A 23,365-nucleotide genomic window follows, 5' to 3' on the forward strand; every position below is an offset into this window, starting at 1 on the left:
AAATTTAAAATTAAAAGAAATACCTACTCATTCCCAGAAAGGTGCAAATTAAACATGCTACAGACATCAGATAAAATATTTTTGTAAGTAAATATTTTTGAAATGTGAACAGTTTACAGGTGACTTTTACCCAGCATTGGAGAACTCTTTCATGGTTCTTAACCATGAGCTGCTTTAAGAGAAGGCTGCATCACTTCACAAGGACATGAGCTACAGAGAACAGGACAGAGTATGTGGACATCGCTGTCTATATCATAAAGTTCACTCCTGTACAGTATACAACTCAACAACTGTAGTAAATTCATAGTGCTATGTAACCACACCCAATTTGAGAACAACTTCAGCATCCCCCCAAAACCACACCATCCATTAGCAATAACATCTGCTCCTCTTACCAACCAACTTTTGTCACAAACTTTTCTTCCTGGGCTGGCTTCAAACCATGATCCTGAAGGTTGGGGATGTAGCTTAGTGGTAGAGTGCTTGCCTAACATGTATGAAGCCCAGGGTTCGATTCCTCAGAACCACATAAATAGAAAAAGCCGGAAGTGGTGCTGTGGCTCAAATGGTAGAGTGCTAGCTTTGGGTACAGAGGCTCAGGGACAGTGCCCAGGCTCAAAAAAAGAAAAACATAATCCTCAGATCTCAGCCTTCTGAATACTAGGATTACAGGCGTGAGCTACCTACACCCAGCATAAAATGTACTTTTAATATATAAGGTATAGCCGGGTACCAGTGGCTCATGCCTGTAATCCTAGCTACTCGGGAGGCTGAGATGAGAGGATCACAGTTCAAAACCAGCCGAGGCAGGAAAGTCTGTGAGACTCTTACCTCCAATAAATCACTAGAAAACCAGAAGTGGCACTGTGGCTCAAGCAGTAGAGTGCACGCCTTGAGCTGAAAAGCGCAGGGACAGCGCCTAAGTCCAAAGTTCATCCACATGACCAAAAAAAAAAAAAATGTACGGTATAAAGTGGTATTGTTACTCAAATAAGAGCGCTAGCCTTGAGCACAAAGAGGCTGAGGGACACAGCATCCAGGCTCTGAGATCTAGCCCCACAGCTGACAAAATAAAAAATGTAAGGTATAACTTGAGAACTAAGAGAAGAAAAGTACCACATGGGCACAAAGCTGTCTGTTCTTTTCAAAGTTAATAACAGTCTTAGATATTCCTCCCCAACCTAGGATCAGAAGCGTCTCAGTATGATGCAGATTGAGATGGGAAAAGCATTCATGTGGATTTAATAAAACTTTTATGTGACATGGGAGTCTACATTGCAAAGGAGGACCAGGAGAAATAATTTAACCTGTGAATTTTAGGCTGGGTTAAATGAGAAAACGTAGAGTCATAGAGAAATGATAGGACAAAGGAAGTGAGGTCTTCCTTACTTAGTAAGGTTAAGTGAGGAACTTAGCAAGGCTCACTACCACCTTCAGGGACAGATACAATATTCCTCTCACAGGAGAATCTAAAACCTGCCTAAGGGGAAGAAGGCAGTGTGGAGGGCAAAGTAATCTTTGTTTCCACAATGCACTTCAATGTGTCAAGTTCTGTGTGTGTGTGTGTGTGTGTGTGTGTGTGTGTGTGTGTGTGTGTGTATGTGTGTGTGTGTGTGTAATGTGATACACGTGCATGTGTGTCCAAATGAACTGAACTCAGGGCCATGCACATGCTGAGCACACACTCTACCACTAAGCCACATCTCCAGCCCCAAGGTGACATACTTTAGGTTCACATACTGAACCTCATTGCATTATTTTGGAAGTCCTTTATAACATACAACAAAAAAAGGAATTCTTTATTTTTGCTTTAAGTTGGTTAACTTCATCTGATAACATAAAAGGTATAATATAATGTATTATAAATAATACTTGAAACGTGTTCTAAAGGACTGTTAATGATGCTACAGAAAAAAAGCTTGCTTTTAATTAGTACAAGCACTTTGTTTCTCTTTGAATAACTTTTGGACTCCAGATTTACAGGCTCCAACATTTGCATGTGGGAATTTGCAAAGGAAAAGCAACTTGAAAATAGCTAAGAAAGACAAAGTTCACCAAAAGTGTCATTTTTTTACAGAACAATGGAAATCAATTCTAAAAGCTGAGGGGGAGAGAAGATGCTGATCTCTCCTCTGCATGCCAGCCGCAGGCAGCCCTTTGCTAAGGAGCAAAAGAAACACCCAGGACCTGGAGAACACAGATTCCCTGAGCCCAGACAATCAGCTCTCTTGTCATTGGGTTCTTCAATAGATTCAATCAAGCTCTATGGAAAATATTCAGGGAAAAAATGCTTCTTGTACAAACTTTTTCTTGTCATTACTCCCTAAGCAATACAATATAACAATGATTCCTGCAACATTTACATTGCATTAAGTATCATGATCCTGCAACATTTACATTGCATTAAGTATCATGAGTATTCCAGAATTTATCTAGACATGATTCGAGGTACACAAAGAAAGTTATGTATGGTGGTGCACACCTGTAAACCCAGTACCCAGGAAGCAGAGCAGGCTAGCCTGGGCTCCATAGCCAGATCCTATCCAAATAAATAAATAACATAACATAAAAAGACTGAGGCATCTAAAGACTTTGGTTTCTAGAGGATGGAGGAGTCCTCTGGAATTGACTCCAAGGCCCCAGGACAAAAAGACAGCTATACCTGGTAAAGGTGATAGCATTGTGAAATCTGAGGCAGATACTTCTTTCTTTAGAGTCTATTTCTCAAGCTAAAGATCCATGGCTTGATGAGCAGGATCAAATCTACATTTGCAGCTGGATGCTGATGGCTGAAGCCTGTAATCCTAGCTACTCAGGAGGCTGAGATCTGAGGATCGTGGTTCAAAGCCAGCCTGGGCAGGAAACTCCATGAGACTCTTACGTCCAATTAACCACCAGAAAACCTGAAGTGGTGTTGTGGCTCAAGTGGTAGAGTGCTTGCCTTGAGCTAAAGAGCTGAGAGACAGCACTTAGGCCCAGAGTTCAAGCCCCATGACCGACCAAAAAAAAAAGAAAAAAGAAAAAAATCTACATTCAGTCCCTGTCTGTCCCCTCCTCAAGCTGCTCTTGTGCAGAAAGAGCTCATACAGCAGCTCCCATGAAGATGGGAGGATGGAGGGAGGGGCTCATGGCTCCACTGGCCTGCATCAGGCAGAGGATACCACCAATGGAAAGGTCAACTCCACTGACAGAGCTCTACCACAAAATAGTTCACATTGCTAGCTTATACAAGACAAAGTCTGAAGGAAAAAAACCATCTAGAAATAAGTACCTAGACCATTTATGGATGTCGATTACATGAATATGAATACATACACTATTCACTATTTTAGTATTTAAATATAAATCTTCACTAAAGCCTCTGTTTAACTCTGAGATTAAAACTATATATATATAATTGTATTATCAAAGCTCATAGAATTCACAAACTATTGACAATTTGCCTTGTAAAAGTTAAAATGTGTTTGTGACTTTAAGTATCACTATTACACAATACTGGGAAATTTATGTAACCACCTAATCTCAATTTAAAAAACTATATAATCGTCTCTATTTTTATATGACCAGATATTCTAAATCTGCCACAATTAAAAGCAAATTACCTTTAACACCACCAAACGGTCCATATGTCATACTGCAGGCTGTCCTCTGAAGGTGATGCTCATACATCAATGTGACCTGATACTGGTTCCCATGCTCCACATTACCCAAGGTTCCTGAAGAAAAACATTAAACAGATTACTTTATCTTTGTTCGCACTAACAAACATTAATTTCTTCTCATTCTCCATACCAATTCTTAATTTTATTTTAGTGAAATTTAAAATGACAAATCACTAAAACCTTATGAACAATTATTTCATGGTAACACAAAGCCGGCACAGTTAGAACATTTGAATCTCAGCTAGATCACAGCATTAGATGAAGTACTACCATGGGGAACATTTATGATCTATTTCTATTAGATACGCCTGAGTAAACTGTAATTATTGAAATAACAACAAAGCTCTCTACTGAAATAAATGAAGTTAAGTTCCTTGCATTTACAACAGAGTAAAGAAATGCTTCGGTGTTTAAGAAAAAATCCCAATACTTCAAAACAATTCATTTTCCTGCACCAACTCTCAAAATACTAAATGCCCTCATATATTCTAATAGAATGGGATGATCTTTGGAGCTTTCCTCAGCAAGTAAATCAGACAATGTGTTTTCTTTGAAGTCAGTCAAAAAGAATCACCTTCAAAACAAAGAAAAACATTCTCTCTGCACTTAAAATCCTATAATTACTTTCTAGTTCATTCCAGAAAATAAAAGATTATTCACCTGTATTTACTCTCTAGTGTTAGGATTTTAAGAATAGTTAGTTAGAAAGCCAGGTGCAGTGGCTCAAGCTTGTAATCCTAAACTCCTTCAAAGGCAGATATGGGGGGAGAGGGGTTAATAGAGATTAGGGGGACAGAGGAAGGAATAGAAAGAGCGGGAAGAAGAGAAAGACTGCCACCTCTGGCTGTTTTGCTGCTTAACTGGACAAAGAATCTAAGAGTTTCATGCATATGTCTGCCTGGGTGTCTTAGAATCAAGACTCTCAGATCTCAGCCTCCTGAGTAGCTAGGATTACAGGAATGAGCCACTGGTGCCCAGCTTTAAGTTTGTTTTGTTTTGTTTTTATTAACAGTTAAAAGAGAAAAAACTAACAAGGCAGGTCTCTTGGGAAAATCACTTCTACACAGTCCCATGCCCCTAAAATGATAACAATTAATTTCACATACCCACAGAATATAAAACAAAGCAAGACTCAAACCTGCCAGCTAGCTATGATAGAAGAAGGTTTTCTGGAAGTGAGCCAATGAGGTGCCAGAATAATCAGTCCTAACTAAACACATGGAGAAAGGAGGGAAAATCTAAATAAGATACCACATTCACCTAAGGAAAGGTCCAGCCTCTCCTTTACTAGGCATCTAGTAAATGCATATTATGGAGTATAAAACTTTTCAAAAAGAGTACTCAAGAGAACAAAATTGGTATGGCTTAAGCTCACATATCTATAAACTTTACTTACAAACCAAAGCCTAACAGAAAGAAATCTGAGCCAAGTGCAGTGATACACAACTGCTGGGGAGACTAAGGCAGGGAGAGAAAAGTAAAGGAGGGAGGCAGGGGGGAGGTTGGGGAAGGATGTCAAATATTACCACTCCCACATGCCAACGTAGTAGCTTCATTTAAAGTGGAAATGTCCGTAGGTCTCTTGTAATAGAAGCTAGATCAAAGTTCACTCTGAAATCTCAAGAAACATCCAGAAAACAAAAACACCCATTTCCAATGCTTCTCAATTTAAGCTGAGCCAGGAAAAAATATACTAATTGTCAGCCTAAGAATATCCTAAAAACCTAAAGACATGAGAATCTAAGGAAAGTAAGGTGATCATAGGGGATGCAGAATGGACAAGTCCTCATCTCCTGAGAATATAAAGCTTTTAAATGAAAGCAATAAAATCATCATTCCAACAGCAAATAACTTTTATTTTCAACACTAATTTGAAAATAGATACCCAGGTACCATAAACAATTGTGACCACACAGTCCAGTTTCTTTCACTATGTTTTTACATTTTATTCTTAGTGCATACACCAAGGCCCCATGGAACTGCATTGTCTTTCTGGGCCAGCCATAATTCAAATGGGACCAAGGAAGGCCAAGAGTCTAATCTAATTTCTAGTTTATAAAATGCCCTTCTCTCTAGCCTGCTTAACCCCCGTGTAGCATCCTTAAGGTACTGATTCCCCATGAAGTACTAAGGGAGACTAAATGTGAGCAAGTTCCCTTCTATGGCCTGTGGAATCCAGTTAGTAAAATATCACTGGCATGATCAAGACTAGAGGAACAGGAGCTGGGAGGAGTGTTTCATGCTTGTAATCCCAGTACTTGGGAGATGGAGGCAGGAAGATCATAAAACTCTTATGTAGTGTGTTCCAAGCCAGTCTGGGACTGATATAGTGAGAATCTGTCTCAAGGAAGTAGATCTGTGAAATCAGGTGACCTATGCAACCTCTTCTTATTCTGCTCTATCATTAGAAGGAACAATATCCTTGTCAATGGCAGTGTGTACACAGGTAAAATAGCACTGTTGAGGAGAAAGAGTTAGCAATCTGTCCCTTCATTCTCAGAAGCAGTGTCTACCACCTGTCTACCACTACCAGATCACCTGTTAACGAGATTGCCTCAGAAAGCTAGTAGAGCTTTACCCCAAAAAGAGACTGCCTGAAACTGTACAGGCTGGGGACAGGAAATATGAATTGTTACACAGATAAAAGACAAAAAGTAAAGCAAGCCCAAATCAAGAGAATAAGTATATAAGAAACCCAAATACTGGAAAGTATTTACAGTAAATTTCAAAAGAAAGAACAGAGTATAGACACTGAGCTCTATCAAAACCACAAAAAAGTCCACTGGCATTGAAAAACATAAAAATCACTCTCAATTAGAGCTAAAAGTTATTCAATAACCAAAATAAACTTTCAGTTATTTTTTAGCATTTGTAAGAGCCAAAATGCTAAACCAAACCAATAAACTAGTGTACCTGGATCCACAGGGTCATGTCACAGGACAAAACCTGATAAGCCTAAGATAAGTGCTTGAGGTTGGCTTGAGTGGAGACAACTAAAAGCCAAGGAATTAGAACCACAAAGAGAAAACCCTCAAGGTTGACCAAAGAAAATGCACTTCCAACCACTAGGGCTCAGCATCAAACCAACTGGTACTGGTGAACATTTCTAAAGACTCAAGGGCCCTAAATAACCCAGAACTGTTCTCTGTCATTGGTCAGTCAACCCTGGACACAACCTTGAGAGTAAGGAGATGACAAGAATCCCTCTGCCAGAAAAATAAGATGCAAGAAATAGTCGACCAAGAAGCTTGAGTATCCTGAAAAGAGTAAAATGAATGATGGTAAAATGTTAACCAAGACAAGAAAACCTTCAAATGAATGTTTTGTATTCTTTTTTAAAAAATTATCTACTTTTGATGGGTAGAGATGGCTCATGACTGTAATCTTAGCTACTCAGGAGGCTGAGGTCTGAGGACTGCAGTCCAAAGCCAGCCCAGGGAGAAAACTCCATTAGACTTTCAGCTCCAATTAATTAGCAATAAACCCAGAAGCAGAATTATGACTCAAATGATATAATGCCAGTCGAGCAAAAATGCTAAGCAAGAATGTGAGGCCCTGAGTTTAAGCCATAATACCAGTACACACACACAAAAGGGAATATTTATTCTTATTGTGAGAAATCCATTTACTAATACAAATTCCACATCAGAAAAAAATTGTTTATTACCTGAGACAGCGTAGACACAAAGTTTTCTAGAATGCAACACAGCCAAATGAAGCATTTCTGTACCTCTGAAAAATGAGAAATTTTTGTTTTTAAATATTACTCATATTTAACCAAAGTGATAAAAAATAATTTCAAAACATCTCATAATTACAACACAAGACAATTTATTAAATATTCTAGACTGAAAAATAAATGCTCAACAAGCTGACAATTGAGAAGCATGAAGGCTCAAATACTCAGCCTCACCAAGTATGAACCTGTAACCCAGCAAAGAGGTGTCTGAGGCAGAAAGGTAACAAGTCTGAGGCCAGCCTGGGCTACAGAGTGAGATCTTGTCTGGAAAGAAAGGTAGAAAGGAGGATAGGACACAAATCAACATTCACCTCTTAAAAGTGACCACAAAGATGAGAATCGCACCTATGGACCACCCTACAGGAGGAAAGAAAGAAAGAAGGTGGAAACTGAAAGAAAAGAAGGTGTGAAAAGGAGAAAGGAGAGGGAAAAGGAGAGGGAGAGGGAGAGGGTGGGAGAGGGAGAAGGGGAAGAGGAGGGGGAAGAGGCAGGGGAAGGGGAGGAGGAAGGGGAGAGGGAGGGGGAGGGTACTGACTCAGTGAACCTGCAAGCCACAGTTGGTTCCTGTGTGTTCTCAGCTCTCCTACAATAACAAACTCCAAGTTCTGGTCCTGGCTCAATGACTTGGTACCAGTCAATTTATCTCCCTAAGCCTATATTACCTTCTGGAAAGTAAAAAAGTTTTCAAGTAAACAAAATCATGAGAAAGTACTATAAAGTATAATGTACCATAAATTTGAGTCATTATTAATAAATGGCATACATCAGTTCCAGAACTGAAATTTTATTAAAAGTATTTAAAATGTTTCAGTTTGGACTAATTCTCAAATAGAAATAAAATATGGTATCCCCAGTACATTTTCCAACTCATGTCAAGTAGTTTCCAGAGAAGGAACATGGCAGTCTAGAAATCCAAGAGTCAAGCAAATGGCCATTAATGAGAGGAGGTGCAAATGGCTGTGATTAAGGGAAGACCAGGGCCAGACGAATGGATGTGGCTACTAGTTGGTTCTGGGCTTGTGGCCAGATCTCCACATTTTTTTTCAAGAAAAGCCAGAAAGCCAAGATGTCAAGTAAAAATTCCTGGTTCTTCCATGCTGGCAGCTCTTTTCAATTTAAATCACTGCAGGGTCCCATGTGCAAGCAGACCTCCAGTGTGCAATCTCTGAGACTCTTCTAAATTACAAAGACTGCAATTAAAATCTGAGAACCTGGATGGCAATTCTGATTCTATACCTCACTCTATGTGGGATCATTTAAATTTAGAGAGTATTAGTGTCTCATTACAAAGAAAGACATATATTAAGTCATAACTAGAAAACACTGTTATTATCAATAGATAAATCCCCATTGTTCACTTAGGTACCAGATAATGCAAATTACAAATGATTCATGAAACTGATAATGCCTTCAGTTCATTCTTATATGCCCTAGATACTCAAAACAATTTTCCCATCATGCTCACAAAATAGCTTATCTGCCGCTGAAAGATGGTGAGGTGTAGGCTCAGAGACCTGAACCTTGCTGTGTGGCCTGGCTCTGAGTCCAGCATCCTCTTCTCTAAACACAGGTAAGATTACAGAGACACGTGTGTAAAAGCCCAAAACAATATCCACACACAATGTTCACCTCCTCCCTCACAACAGTAATCACAAAGGTGAGAAGTGATGTGAGGATCACCCCACCAGAATGCAGGTCAGATGACACACACTTGCCATCCCAGCACCTGAGCAGGGGTGAAGATTCAAGTTTGAAGCCACCTGATCTACATAGTGAGATTCTGCCTCAAAAAGTAAAACAAATAAAAAGAATACTAATAAATTTTTAAAAATAAAATTAAAAGGCACAAATGTGTTCTATAGCTGGGTGGCAGTGGCTTATACCTATAATTGTAGCTACTTAGGAGGCTAAGATCTGAGGTTCTGATTCAAAGCTAGCTGAAGAAGACAAATCTGGAGGCTCTTATCTCCAATTAACCAGCAAAATGCAGGAAGTGAAAGTATGATTCAAGTGGTAGAACACCAGTCTTGAGTGAAAAAGCTAATCAAGAGTGAGATACTGTGAGTTCAAGCCCCAATTCTCTAGCACAGGAACAAAAATTAAAAATTAAAAATTAAAATAAACACAAACTTTTGGGGCACGGCAGCACATACCTGTAATTCTAGCCCTCGGGAGACTGAGGCAAGATAATCAAGTGTTACAGGCCAGTATGAGTTATACACAGCAAGCCATATACCAATATAGACTACATGTCAAAACCATATCTCAAAAATAAAAATAAAATTTAAAAAACAAAAGAAGCTGGGTGCTGGTGCCTCACACCTATAATTCTAGCTACGCAGGAGGTTAAGATCTGGGGATCATAGTTCAAAGCCAGCCCAGGCAGGAAAGGCTGTGAAACTCTCATCACTAACCACCAGAAAACAGGCAGTGGTTCAACATAGTAAAGAAAGAGCTTTGAGAAAAAAAGCTCAGGGACAGTACCCAGGCCCTGAGTTCAAGTCCTACAACCGACAAAAAAAGAAAGGAAACATACCATCACTTTAAGAAAACTCATGTAATGTCGGGAGGTAGAGGCTGAAGGAATTTGAGTTTGAAGCTGGCCAGGATATACATCAAATTCACCCTTAGGGTGGCAGTTATAGTTGTACACATTTACAAACCAAGCTACTCAGAAGGTGTAAGTAAGGTTCACAGTCTATGGCCAGCTATGACAAAAGCAAAACCCTATCCAGAAAATAGGGCTAGGTATGGCTCAACTTCTATAGCACTTGCCTTGTAGTTACAAGGCCCTGAATTCAAATCCTAGTAACAACAAAATATAAAGTTAATGACTTTGAAACAAATCTGTAGTATGGAGTAGATTATGTTTGTAGACTGAACTGACCTTTCAAGTCAGGAACTCTCTACCCCAAATAATTCATTTTTAAACTTCAAGATCCAAACCAAAAAGTGATTGCTATCTGTTACTTTGTCTTATTAAGCAGACACCTTCAGGACTTGCACATTTTGTTCTTTGTTGTCATTGTTTGTTTCTTGGTGCCAGTACTGGGGCTGAAACTCAAGGCCTCTAGCTTGAACTCAGGGACGCAAGCTGTTAGTATGCTTGTTTGTTCATAGCTGGTACTCTACAATTGGCGCCATACCTCTATCCCAGCCTTTTTGCTGGTTAACTAGAGATCAAGTCTCACAGACTTTTCAGCCCACTCTGGCTTCAAACCTCAATCCTCAGATCTCAGCCTTCTGAGTAGAAAGAATTTCAGATGTCAGCTACTAGCACCCTGACTACAATATGTTCTTTAAGTAATACTAGGTAGTTCTTTATTTAATTATTTTTTTAAGTTCCTTTCTTTTCCATTAAGCCTCTAATATGCCAGGAACACTCAGGTACATTACTATAAAAAAAAAAAGGTACATTATACTCATAACCTGAGCTATAGAAATGGAATCCCTTTGTAATATATTATTATAATAGTATAATAATGTAATAATAACAGTAATGTCTTATTCTACCTCAAAATGTACCAATTTCTACACACACACAAAAAACTGGGGAAATGGCGCTGTGGCTCAAGTGGTAGAGTGCTCGCCTTGGGCTGAAGAGCTCAGGGAGAGCACTGAAGAGCTCAGGGAGAGCACCTAGGCCTAGAGTTCAAGCCCCATGACCGACAAAAAAAAAAAAGTCAGTATATATGGAATACCTATGTGACAGGATCCCAACTTTCTATGTGTCATGTGCAATGCTGTTTAAAGAATCCACAAGTGACACCCTGGAGACTGTCATACCCACCGACTGAGACAGGACACTGGAATTAGTGAACTATACTTACGAAACAAACTTCCCGACTTCCACCTGAAGTATTGGCTCTCGAAGATGCACTTCCAGGAGCAAGTCCTCAGGCTGAGCGCTGTCTCCCATTTTCATAGGATGGGGGTTAAAGATTCTTAGGTATCCCATAAAGCTACCTACAATTATTTTATCTGTAGAGAGTTTTTTTTAAAAGATGGGAATAAACAAACATTAGCCAATATCTTTAAGAATAAACATTCTAACATCTAAAAATGTACAGTTTAAAAGAAACCAGTCTTGCCTCACATATAAAGGCCACCCTGTTAAGAGGTGACTTAAGTGAACTTAGCTGAGCCAGACGCCAGTGGCTCATACATTAGCCAATATCTTTAGGAATAAACATTCTAACATCTAAAAGATAAATGTACATTTAAAAAGAAACCAGTCTTGCTTCACATATAAAGGCCACTCTGCTAACAGGTGATTTAAGTGAACTTGGCTGAGCCAGATGACAGTGGCTCATACCTGTAATCCTACCTACATATGAGACTGAGATTTGAAGATCAGGTTCAAAGCCAGCCCAGGCAGGAAAGTCTGTGGAACTTTTATCTCCAATAAACTTCCCCTAAAAAAGCCGAAAGTGGAACTGTGGATCAAGTGGTAGAGCACTAGCTATTCGCAAAAGCAGCTCAGGGACAGCACGCAGACCCTAAGTTCAAGCCCCAGAACTGCCAAAAAAAAAAAAAAAAAAAAAAAAAAGAGCCTTACATCACCTGTATTCCAGTGCACTAACATACTGCATTTTTTCCAAAACCTCAATGGAATTAGCTATCACTTCACTCAATCACAGAAAGCCCTTTGCTGAAGCGCTAGTAGAATCCTGTAAACTGACTTCATCACTGTGCTAACTCTCCTACTGAATTGGACACTGAATTAGAAAGGTCTGGAGGCCTTGCTGGCCTGCCCTGATTTACAGTGTGCAGCCCAGAGTACAGGAGGGAAGAATGCATGTCCTTCAGACAGCATGCTCAGGGCCTAACTTCACATACCTATGCATGTGATGTTATCTGGAAACAGTGTGTTGGCAGAAATAAACAAGCTACAGTGAGTGAGGACACAGTCTGCTAAGAATATAATAATATTCTATGAAAGTATCTTAATAGGAGAGCCAAAAATAAGCCAGGCAGTTTATGCCTATAATTCTAGCACTTGGAAAATAGTGTTTCAGGTTAGCCTGGGCTATATCATAAGTTCAATATCAGCCTTGGCTAAATAGTGAGATCCTGTCTTAAAACACACACACACACACACACACACACACACACACACACACAAAACCACAGAGAAAGATTATGTCCATGTGACAGAGACTGGAGTAATACCAAAGAGTGCCTGGGTCTATCGGCAGCTAGAGAAAGCTAGGAAGAACCTGGAGGCTGCAGAAGGGTCATAGTCCTGGCCTTCACCTTGAATCTAGAACTTCAGCTTCTAAAACTATGAGAGAACACATTTGCTTGTCTTAAGCTACCCAAATGTGTGGTATTTGTTTTTTTTGTTTTGTTTTGTTTTTTGTTTTTTGGTCCGGTTGTGGGGCCTGAACTCTGGGCCTGGGCGCTGTCCCTCAGCTCTTCAGCTCAAGGCTAGCACTCTACCACTTGAGCCACAGCGCCACTTCCGGCTTTTTTTTCTTTTTGCTTATGTGGTGCTGAGGAATCGAACCCAGGGCCTCAGGCATGCAAGGCAAGCTCTCTACCACTGAGCCATCTTCCCAGCCCTGGTATTTGTTAAAGTACTACAAAGCTCATTAACTGACAGCTGCCAAGGATGCAGACAATGGTCCAGATAGTTCTCAGGGACTTCCTCTTGCATCCCCATAATAACCTGTGGGGACCTCAGGCACTCCTGTGGGGACCTCAGCACGACTGTAGTGCAGGAAGACCCACAGCAGTCTTGTAAGATCCACATGCTCCTGTCCCCAGTAAGATGATCTCTGCATGCATCTGAGAAGTGACCTTACTCTCATTCCCATCTCCTTTCTACCTAAATTTATCATAGTTTCCATTCATTTATGCCTCTCCCCCCAAAAACAGCGATCTGCAGGAGAAATGAACACTAGAGTATAACCTAGGCACAAATACAACTACTCCTTCCAAATGAGTTAAATGGAATTGTTTTTGGAGCTCAGTCTAGGTGAAAACCAATACTCTTTTTCATATTCCAGACTGGATTAAGTGGCACTGTGCACAGTAACAGAGCAATTCATCAGTTATTACCTCGAGTCACTGGGGACTTGTGCCCACTGCAGGTAAAATGCTAGAGGATAGACAGCAATTGACCACTTGAACGGGATGAAGGAACACAGCCAAAACTGTTAGAATCAATTTTCTATTCCCTAATATCATTAGTATTGTCCAACTTTATAGAACACCTCCATTCAACATTAGCACTTGTCAAAATGCAGGGCTGGGTGTGATGGTACATACTAGTAATCTCAGATACTCAGAAGCAGAGATCAGGAGACTTGCAGTTCAAAGCGAGCCCACAAAAAAAAAAAAAAAAAAAAAAAAAATCCACAAGACTCAATCTCAACAAATAACCCAACATGGATTATTTCCAGTTCATACCTGTAATCTCAACTGTATAAGATGCACAGGCAAGGAGGATCATAGTCCAAGGCGAACCCCAGAAAAAAATTGCAAAATCCTATCCCAAAATTAAGTAAAGCAAAAAGGGCTAGAGGTGTTGGCTTAAATGGTAGAGTACCTGCTTTGCAAGCACAAAACCCAATTCAAACCCCAGTACTGCCCCCAAAGAAAAAGATGGGGGAGGAGACAGCAAAAGAGAAGAAGAAATAATGCAGTTACATAGTTTTACTATGTACAGAGAATACATGCTTACTGGATCTTGTATGTCTGGAAGAAACAACCTTCATCTGCAAGAGTCACTCCAGAATGTCACAACGAGGGGTCCAGGCTTTAGGAAATACTGATCAGTGTTTTTGTCTACATGAACACAAACATGTAATGATTTCTGTATACTGCTTCCCAGCTAACCGCAAAGTAAGGAAGACCTCTCAGTATATCAGTAACCTATTGGACACACCCAGAAATAGCTCTAGTAGAAATAGATGAGTAAACAATCAATAAATGAGACAGCATAGTTTTTCATCAGGTTAAGCTTTAGACAGTTCGGGCAGAAGTGGACTTGTAATTGTTCTGACAGGTGTTCTGGTGGAATAACTCTTTATCTGGGTGAGAGTATATAACCCAGACTGGCCTTGAAGTCACAATCCTCCTGCCTCAGCAGCCTAAATGCTAGGATCACAGGCTGGGCCACTACACAGTTGTGGCATGACTTTATGTGCCTCAATAACAGGGAAACTATGAGTGGTAAGAGTTGGGCAGAGGCAGGTGTAACCATCTTTGAGGAGCCTCTAAAAAGCACCCTGTGAACAAAAGACCTTAACTTAACTTCTCTTGGTGGGAGGAAGAGCCCAGATTTCCCTCAGAAATAAGGGGTTAAGAGCAGTTCAAGACCCTGTTGTCATTTTTTTGTGTACCACTACTGGGTGAATTCAGGACCTTAAGCTCACTTGACTTTTTCTACTCAACACTGGCACTCCACCACTTGAGGGCTGGGAATGTGACTTAGAGGTAGAGTGCTTGCCTAGCATGCAGGAAGCCCTGGGTTCGATTCCTCAGTCCCACATAAAAAGAAAAAGCTGGTGGCACTATGGCTCAAGTGGTAAAGTGCTAGCCTTGAGCAAAAGCAGCTCAGAGACAGTGCCCAGGCCCTGAGTTCAAGCTCCGCCTGGCAAAAAAAAAAAAAAAACAGCTCAGAGACAGCACCCAGGCCCCAAGTTTAAGCCCCACAATTGTCCACCACTTGAGCCGCAACTCAACTTCCAGCTTTTTGTGGTTAACTAGAGATAAGAGTGTCATAGACTTTCCTGTCCAGATTGATTCTGAACTGCATTTCCCAGATTTCAGCTCCCTAAATAGCTAGGATTACAGGAGTGAGACATCGGCACTAGACTTCTTCTTGACCAAGATAATTTACTCTAATCACCTTTTCCCCCAGATCCTACTGCTAGTATTATAGACAAAATAAAGAAAATTGCATAGATAATACAATATTACATGCAGTGAACACAATCATGCTCCTAAGTTTTCTTTCTTAAAGGCCAATGATGAGCTGAACAGCAAAATAAAAACTCATGAATATACATTATCTAAACAAATACCAAGTTCGTATAGTAATGGTACAAAACTAGACTGGGTTCTCATTGTTGTTCTTTTGTTTCTTCTTACAATAATGGGGGGGAAAGGGGCAGTGAACTCAGGGCCTGTACTTGCTAGGCAGATAGACAGCCATGCCCTCAGTCCTAGAACTCCTTTACAGGTCATTTAAACGAATGATGATGCAAACAGAAACAAACAATGCAACAAGATAGGAGCTGGGTTTGCATCAGGATATAATAATGAGAGCAATGATTTAACAATTCTTTTGCAAGTGGAATTAGCATATTTTCATCATGGCATGAGTATCTTCAGATACAATGAAAGTAGTGGTAGGGGATGGATCTCTGTAGAAAACACCTGACCAGTATATGTGAGGCCCTGGCTCAATCTGTAAGACCATGAAAGTTTGCTTAAGTGCATGGACCTAAGTTGCTTACCTTGTCCATTTCCACTATTGTCAACATCAGCCAAACACAAACAGCCTTGATCAAATTCTTCTTTTTCTCCCAGAACAGTAGACCACCAATCACGGGCTTTAAATAAAGACATTTTCTTTCACTCTAAAAAGGAAGCATTCATTTATAATAAAAATCCACTTCATGGGATAAATTATTTAATCTCTTAAATCAGCTCAAATTAAAATTGGATACCTTTGTGATTAACATTTCTGTATTAACTTTAATTTATTTTATTTTATTTTATTATTTTTTTATTTTTTTATTTTTGGTCAGTCGTAGGGCTTGAACTCTGGGCTTAGGCGCTGTCCCTGTGCTCTTCAGCTCAAGGCGAGCACTCTACCGCTTGAGCCACAGCACCACTTCCGGTTTTCTAGTGGTTCATTGGAGATAAGAGTCTCACGGACTTTCCTGCCCAGGCTGGCTTTGAACTGTGATCCTCAGATCTCAGCCTCCTGAGTAGCTAGGATTACAGGCATGAGCCACTGGCACCCAGTTAACTTTAATTTATTGTATTTTATACACATACGTGAAATCACAAGTAAATGGGTATTTTGCAATGCCATTTGCCAGTTATAAACTGGGCTGAGAAAGAATACATTTTAAATTAAGTATTTATTTTAAATGCATAATTCCATTATATATAATTATATAAATATAAATAATTAATAGGTATTGGGTTATCTTCTGAGACATTTAAGAAAGAACTTTACTTACAAAGTAACAACAAAAATTTCAGAAACAATTAAGACCTGAAATCTAGCAGTACTAGTTAGCACATAAATTGGGCCTATCACAGCTGCTTCTGTTCAGAGCACAAATTATTCTTATCTTTATACCCTAAACAATACAGTCTAAGAATTACTTCCACAGTACTATGTTGCATTAGGTATTTTCATTAATCTAGAGAGGAACTCTGAAATACAGGATAGTATATGTACACACATATGTGCATGTGTGTGTGTGTGTGTGTGTGTGTGTGTGTGTGTGTGTGTGTGTGTGTGTGTGCGTGTCCAGGTGATAATACAAAGCTATTATGCCACTATACTCTAAGTTCAGTAATCTAGAGAGGAACTCTGAAACACAGGTTAGTACATGTGCACATATATATGTGTGTAGATGATATGACAATACCACCTTATAGAAGAAACTTAAAGGTGAATGTTGTGATACATACTTGTAATTCCAGCTCAGAACATACAAATTCTAGACTCATCTCCAATTAACCAGCAATAAAGCCAGAACTGGAAGCATGGCTCAAATAGAGTCACCATGACCAAAAGAACCAAGCAAGCCCTTGAGTTCAAGTCCCAGTACTAGCACAAAAAAATTATAAAGTTTTTGGGGGTGTCCAAGGTGATCCTGGAGTCAATTCCTTGCAGATACTCAGAGCTGCCTGGTTATCAAAAGGAAACTGAAAAAAAAAATGTAAAACCTGGTAAAAACCAAATAAAATCTTCAACTTATTTTAGTGTTGCACTGATGCTAAGTTAATGTTTCTGATCATTTATTTCTATCTTTGAGAAACCACTTTTTCTGAATCTTCTATATGAATGTAACTCTTCAATAATTTTTCTCAAAATGACAAGTATAAACCATCCTCTTTTCATTGGCTATTTCAAAAGAAGACAAAAGGCTAGGGATGGCAACAATGCTGATAAGAAATGAACTCATGGGCTGGGAAGGTGGCTCAGTGGTAGAGCGCTTGCCTTGCATGCATGAGTTCGATTCCTCAGCACCACATAAGCAAAAAGAAAAAAGCCGGAAGTGGCGCTGTGGCTCAAGTGGTAGAGCGCTAGCCTTGAGCTGAAGAGCTGAGGGACAGTGCCCAGGCCCAGAGTTCAGGCCCCACGACTGGACCCCCCCCCCCAAAAAAAAAAAAGAAAAAGAAAAGAAAAGAAATGCACTCATTACTTTGCCCATGTAATTGTAACCCCTCTCTACGGTATTTTCACAATAAAAATTAAAATTTTTAAAAAAGCTAGGGTGTGACTCCAGCAAAAGGCTCTGAGTTGAACCCCCAGCACTGCTAGAAAGAAAAAAAAGAAAGAAAGAAAGAAAGCAAAGTAAAAGAAAGAAAATCCCTGAAAATAAGACCAAAGGAGAAAAAACAGGATGGGAGTATTTACTTTCACCTCTTTCCCTCAGGAGAAAACTGCCTGGGGTTGCTGGGAACAATGAATCTCATAGGGGAGGAGTGGGGAGGGGGTACTGAACCTCAGATTGCTGCCAAGGGACAGTGACCCTCAGGAGAATGGAGAGTTAACACTGAACTTCAGACAATGGGGAAAGGAAAGAGTTTGTTCAGTCAGCATCCCAGTTCAAAAACAACCATAGGGAAGACAAATCCACTAGACTCTAATCTCCAGTTAATCAACAACCGCCAAAAATAGAGGTGTGGCTCAAGGCATAGAAGCCCAACCTTAAGCAGAAAAGGCTGAACAAAACCAGAAGGCCCTGAGTTCAAGCTCCAGTATTGACATACATACATGTGCACACTCACACAAAAACAGTAAAAAAAAAAAAAAAAAAAGTAAAATATGTATAACTGATTTTTAATTTCCTTAACATTGTCTTTAATTAAAAATGAGAAACTAGCCTGGTGGCTCACACCTGTAATCCTAGCTACTCAGAAGGCTGAGATCTGAGGATCATGATTCAAAACTAACCCATGCAGGAAAGTCTATAAGATTTTTATTTCCAATTCACCACCCAAAAGCTAGAAATGGAGGTGTGGATTAAGTGGAAGAGCCCCAACTTGGAAATAAAGGACAGCATCCAGGTCTCGAGTTCAAGCCCCAGTACTAGCACCAAGGGGGAAAAAAAGAGAGAGACACTAAGATCGTATTTCCCTTTATATTTGTTTTTTCTGCCCAATCCTAAAAATTATATACAGGACCTTGTATATGCTAGGCAAGTATTCTACCAATCAGGTACATTACCAGCTAGGGTTTGTATTTTATACTCTACTCAGTGTTGAACTCTAGTTTCTCGGCAATTTTTCTTTTTCTTTCTTGTTTTGGGGGACGGGGAGTGGTAGAGAGTGTGTCAAGACAAGTTTGGAACTTGCCATCCTCCTGTCTCAAGTGCTAGGATGAAAACCAGAAGTTAAACTTTCTTTTCTTTCTTTTTTTTTTCTTCTTTTTTTGTCAGTTGTGAGAATTGAACTCTGGGCCTGGGTGCTATTCCTCAGCTCTTTTTTGTTGTTGGTGGTGGTTACGGGGCTTGAACTCTGGGCCTGAGTGCTGTCCCTGAGCTCTTCAGCTCAAGGTGAGGGCTCTACCACTTGAGCCACAGCACCACTTCCAGATTTCTTATAGTTAATTAGAGATAAGAGTCTCTCGGACATTCCTGCCCGGGCTGGCTTTGAACCACAATCCTCAGATCTCAGCTTCCTGAGTAGCTAGGATTACAGGCATGAGCCACTGGCACGGCTGTTCCTCAGCTATTCAGCTGAAGGCAAGCACTCTACCACTTGAGCCACAGCACCACCTCTGGTTTTCTGGTGGCTAATTGGAGATAAAGTCACAATTTTCCTGCCCTGGCTGGCTTTGAGTCGTGATCCTCAAATCTCAGCCTCCTGAGTAGCTAGGATTACAGGTGTGAGCCATTGGCTCCCAGCTCAGAAGTTAAACTTTCAAGATTATTATTTCCTTTTATTATGAAGGAAAGCAATAGTTAATATTTATTAATCATTTGCTAAATCCTAGTGCTCTAAATGCTTTGTAACAATTCTAATCTATAGAATAAATATAGGTACTAATATTCTAGTAAATCTGAGCACAGAAAAGTTAAGAAACCTGGCTAAGAGACCACAACTAACAAGTGTCAGGCTGTCTTCTCCAATTCTCTAAACAAACTGCCCCTGCAGCCACTCCACACAAACTGTGAACATAGTACCTTGGTGTCACTACTGTTCCCATTGCCCAGCACTGCACACACCTCATTAAACTGTTAAAGGATTGTTAGAAAACAAGAATTTAATAAAGTTAACAAACACATTCCCATAAATAGGACAAAAGGTTAGTTTTAAAATCCTTAGAACAATAAATGCAGATCATCTCTTTATCTTCTAACTCCAGAAATTCTCTTCTAAATGTACCACATGACATTTCATTTTTAGTTTGATATTTACTTATGGACTTGTTGACTTCCACACCAGATCTACTTAGATGTGTATTTCACTAGAAAAGTAGACATTTGGTCCTAAAACCTCCAGTTTCACAGAAGAGGTAGATATTTGGTCTTCAGGTTCTGGATTTCATTGGAAAGGTAAATGCTCTTAAGAACCTTACTTTCACTGGAAAAGTAGATGGTCTTAAGACCTTACTGACCAAGTCCCCCAATGTGGAAGGTTGGTGACAATAAAAACGATGATAATAGCTGGGCACCAGTTGCTCACACCTGTAATCCTAGCTTCTAAGGAGGCTGAGATCTGAGGATCATGGTTCAAAGCCAGCCCAGGCAGGAAAGTTCATGAGACTCTTCTCTCCTTAAACCATTCAGAAAACTGGAAGTGGCACTGTGGCTGAAGTGGTAGAGCACTAGCCTTGAGCTGAAGAGCTGAGGGACAGCACCCAGGCCCTGAGTTCAAGTCCCATGACTGACCAAAAAAAAAAAAAAAAAAAGCTGGGTGCCAGTGGCTCACACCTGTAATCCTAGCTACTAAGGAGGCTGAGATCTGAGGATCATGGTTCAAAGCCAGCCCAGGCAGGAAAATCAGTGAGACTCTTATCTCCAATAAACCACCAGAAAACTGGAAGTGGCACTGTGGCTCAGGTGACAGAGCCACCTTGAGCTGAAGAGCTGAGGGACAGTGCCCAGGCCCAGAGTTCAAGCCCCACGACAGACGAAAAGGAGGAAGAAAGAGAGGGAGGAAGGGAGGGAGGAAAGGAGAAAGGTCGATAATCAATGGTGAGGATAAAAACACAGATGCTACAGAAGGAAGCTGTTGCCTGATTGGAGATTCTGAAATCTGAGACTAAGACTCCAAAGCTGCTGTGGTTCATACTTGGAAATTCTCTTTCTCCAATTGTCACATCTAATCCCAGAAAGCTGGAATCAGATCATCCAGGCCAGGAAAGATAGCATATACACAGAAGAACAATATTGAAGGCAGTATTACAAGGACTCAGTGTTGGCATTTTCAATAAATGCAAAAGGTAAGAGATTACAGTGCTGCAGCTGGACAAACCTTAGTTCACTTCCAGCAACACTGACCTCAAACAAGTTTCCCAATTAACTGGGGCAAGGAGAGAATAAAATAGCCTAATAGGTCCAACTGCTTAGCCAGTGCCGAACTCATAATGAGCACTCAAAGAAGTGTGAGATAAAGAGCAGCAATAACCTGGTGGTGGCACAGTGTTCTGAGCCAAACAAACTTAGAAATGTCAATTTAACCTTGAGAATAAAATTTAAATGGTATCCAAGGAGCTGAGGGCAATGTGTGTGTGTGTGTGTGTGTGTTTTCTGAGGGATGAGACTTGCTACATACCCGAAAAGATGTAAAACTACATGATTACTGAGCTGAAAGCATGGCTCAAGTGGTAGAATACCAGATTAGTAAATGCTAGCCCCTGAGTTCAAATCCCAGCACCACCAAAAGAAAACTTTACATCACTACTTTATTCCTGACTCAGTATTTCCATCAAGAAGTTGTACCATAAATTTAAGTGCTGACTGTAATTTAAAAACATTTATATAAAAAAATTATACATAATGAAAACATCCCTTAAACTCTCACAAAAAAACTTGTAAACTTTAAAAAAAATCTCATTTTTACTTCTTCTAAATAACAGTCCACAATTGTGTTCCTTAAGTAATTGCTAACAACCTAGGCAATCTTTCTCTCACACTGGCCGACTTCAAGACTCATGTTTTGGGCTGGGAATGTGGCTTGGTGGTAGAGTGCTTGCCTAGCATGCATGAAGCCCTGGGTTCAATTCCTCAGTATCACATAAACAGAAAAGGCCAGAAGTGATGCTGTGGCTCAAGTAGTCGAGCTCTAGCCTTGAGCATAAAGAAGTTCAGACGGAGCACAGGCCCGAGTTCAAGGCCCAAGAAGGGCACCAAAACAAAACAACAAAAAACTCATATTTTTCTTTTCAGTACTTTTCCAAGTTGTGTGTGTACATTAGATGTGTGAACAAATAAGACATAATTTTATATTTAAAGTAAAAGATGCAAAAAACAAAACCCACCAATTTCTCCAGGACATCGAATTCATCTAAATACCTTGGCTGAGAGGAGGTGCTGATAAAAATCAGCTTAGTTCCCTAAACTGCTGCGGTTTGCACAGTGAAGAGCGAAGGAACTAATCCTATTGCAAGGAGCATTAGGGGTCATGTTCTGCTGCACCCCGCTTCACTAGCTGGGTAAGAACTCCCCAGACCTGTTGAGATGTCTCCTGAGGATGCTTGAGCGCACGTGACTTTTCCCGTGGTATTCCTAAAACCCATCCTTTGCTCAAAAATGTTCACAGGATCCCACATCCTTTGTGCTCCGGGTTCGTGTGGACGCGAACCTCCTGCAAGACACCGATCACCACACATCTCCAAACATCATTTCAAGTCACTGCAGGTCGAGTCTTGTCCACGAGACAAAACACCGGCAGGGCTTCCCGTGCACGGAAGCTGGAATTCCAGACCTTTCCTACCTGATGCCAAATCAGGCGGATCCGCCTCACCTTTCCGCGAACCCCAATCCGCAGGCTTCTAAGAACCCAGGGTCGGAGCAACCACCCTGGGTGCGGGGAGGAGCACCGCCGAACGGGCACACCGAGACCCCGCTGAGCAGAGTACCCGAGACCCGGGCACGGCCCTGCCCGCCACCCCCCACCCCCAGAGACGGCCCGGAGACGGCCGGGAGCCCGGGACACCGGGGCTGCCAGCACCGCGGGCCCCGGCTCCTCCGACCGCGAGACGCTCCAGGCGAGGGGCGGCGCGGTTGTCATAGCACCGCACACCTACGGGGATGGGAAGGCCGCACGCGGAGCCGCGGAGCCCGCCGGGCCTTGTAGTCCAGCTTGGGCAACGGGCGGCGCCTCCAACCGGGCCGGGGGCCCAAACGTGGCTTCAGCCGGGGCGGGGCCGTCCGTAAACTACCTGCTCGTCTTCTGCATAAGGGAGGGACGCAGACGGCCTTCCCAGCCGGAACCCCGGCTCCTCACACGCAGGTCCTCAGATGCACGGTCTGAGGAAGCCCCGCCTCCCGCGGGGAGTTTGACGCAGGCCACGCCCTCTGGGGGGGCTTCCTGATCCCGTCCGTTGACCTCAGGGGCGGGGCTGAGGGAGAGGGGCGGGCCCTCAGAGGGACTTAGTAGATTGACGTGTGGGCGGGGCTATCGCAGGGCGGGAGGCATGAATCAGACATCTCGAACTGTGTGCCCTGCTTGCAAGGTGGTGCCCCTAAAGACCGGGGTCATCAAGGTGGTGGAGCTTTTTGAAGTTTTTTGCTTTTGTTTCCTTGAGGATTTTGGT

The 23,365-nt window shown here is 41.2% G+C and overlaps 1 protein-coding gene across 5 annotated transcripts in view; it reads right to left on the minus strand.

Moving 5' to 3' along the window:
* Bbs9 (Bardet-Biedl syndrome 9) overlaps positions 1-23,365 on the minus strand; it is a 319,067-nt gene that overhangs the window by 294,690 nt on the left and 1,012 nt on the right. The window contains exons 1-5 of one of the 5 annotated variants that reach the window (XM_042695122.1): positions 22,991-23,071; positions 15,870-15,992; positions 11,232-11,382; positions 7,330-7,394; positions 3,603-3,716 (exon numbers count right to left, since the gene is read on the minus strand). In XM_042695122.1, the coding sequence (XP_042551056.1) occupies positions 3,603-3,716; positions 7,330-7,394; positions 11,232-11,382; positions 15,870-15,981 (442 nt within the window). In that variant the 5' untranslated portion in view covers positions 15,982-15,992; positions 22,991-23,071. Of the gene's footprint in view, positions 1-3,602; positions 3,717-7,329; positions 7,395-11,231; positions 11,383-15,869; positions 15,993-17,064; positions 17,077-22,542; positions 22,629-22,990; positions 23,072-23,365 lie in introns of those variants that run through there. The other 4 variants (XM_042695125.1, XM_042695121.1, XM_042695123.1 and 1 more) reach the window with 4 other exon arrangements.

This window comes from Dipodomys spectabilis, unplaced genomic scaffold (assembly GCF_019054845.1).
Source record: "Dipodomys spectabilis isolate Male_0828 unplaced genomic scaffold, ASM1905484v1 ptg000178l, whole genome shotgun sequence".
Lineage (NCBI taxonomy): Eukaryota > Metazoa > Chordata > Mammalia > Rodentia > Heteromyidae > Dipodomys > Dipodomys spectabilis.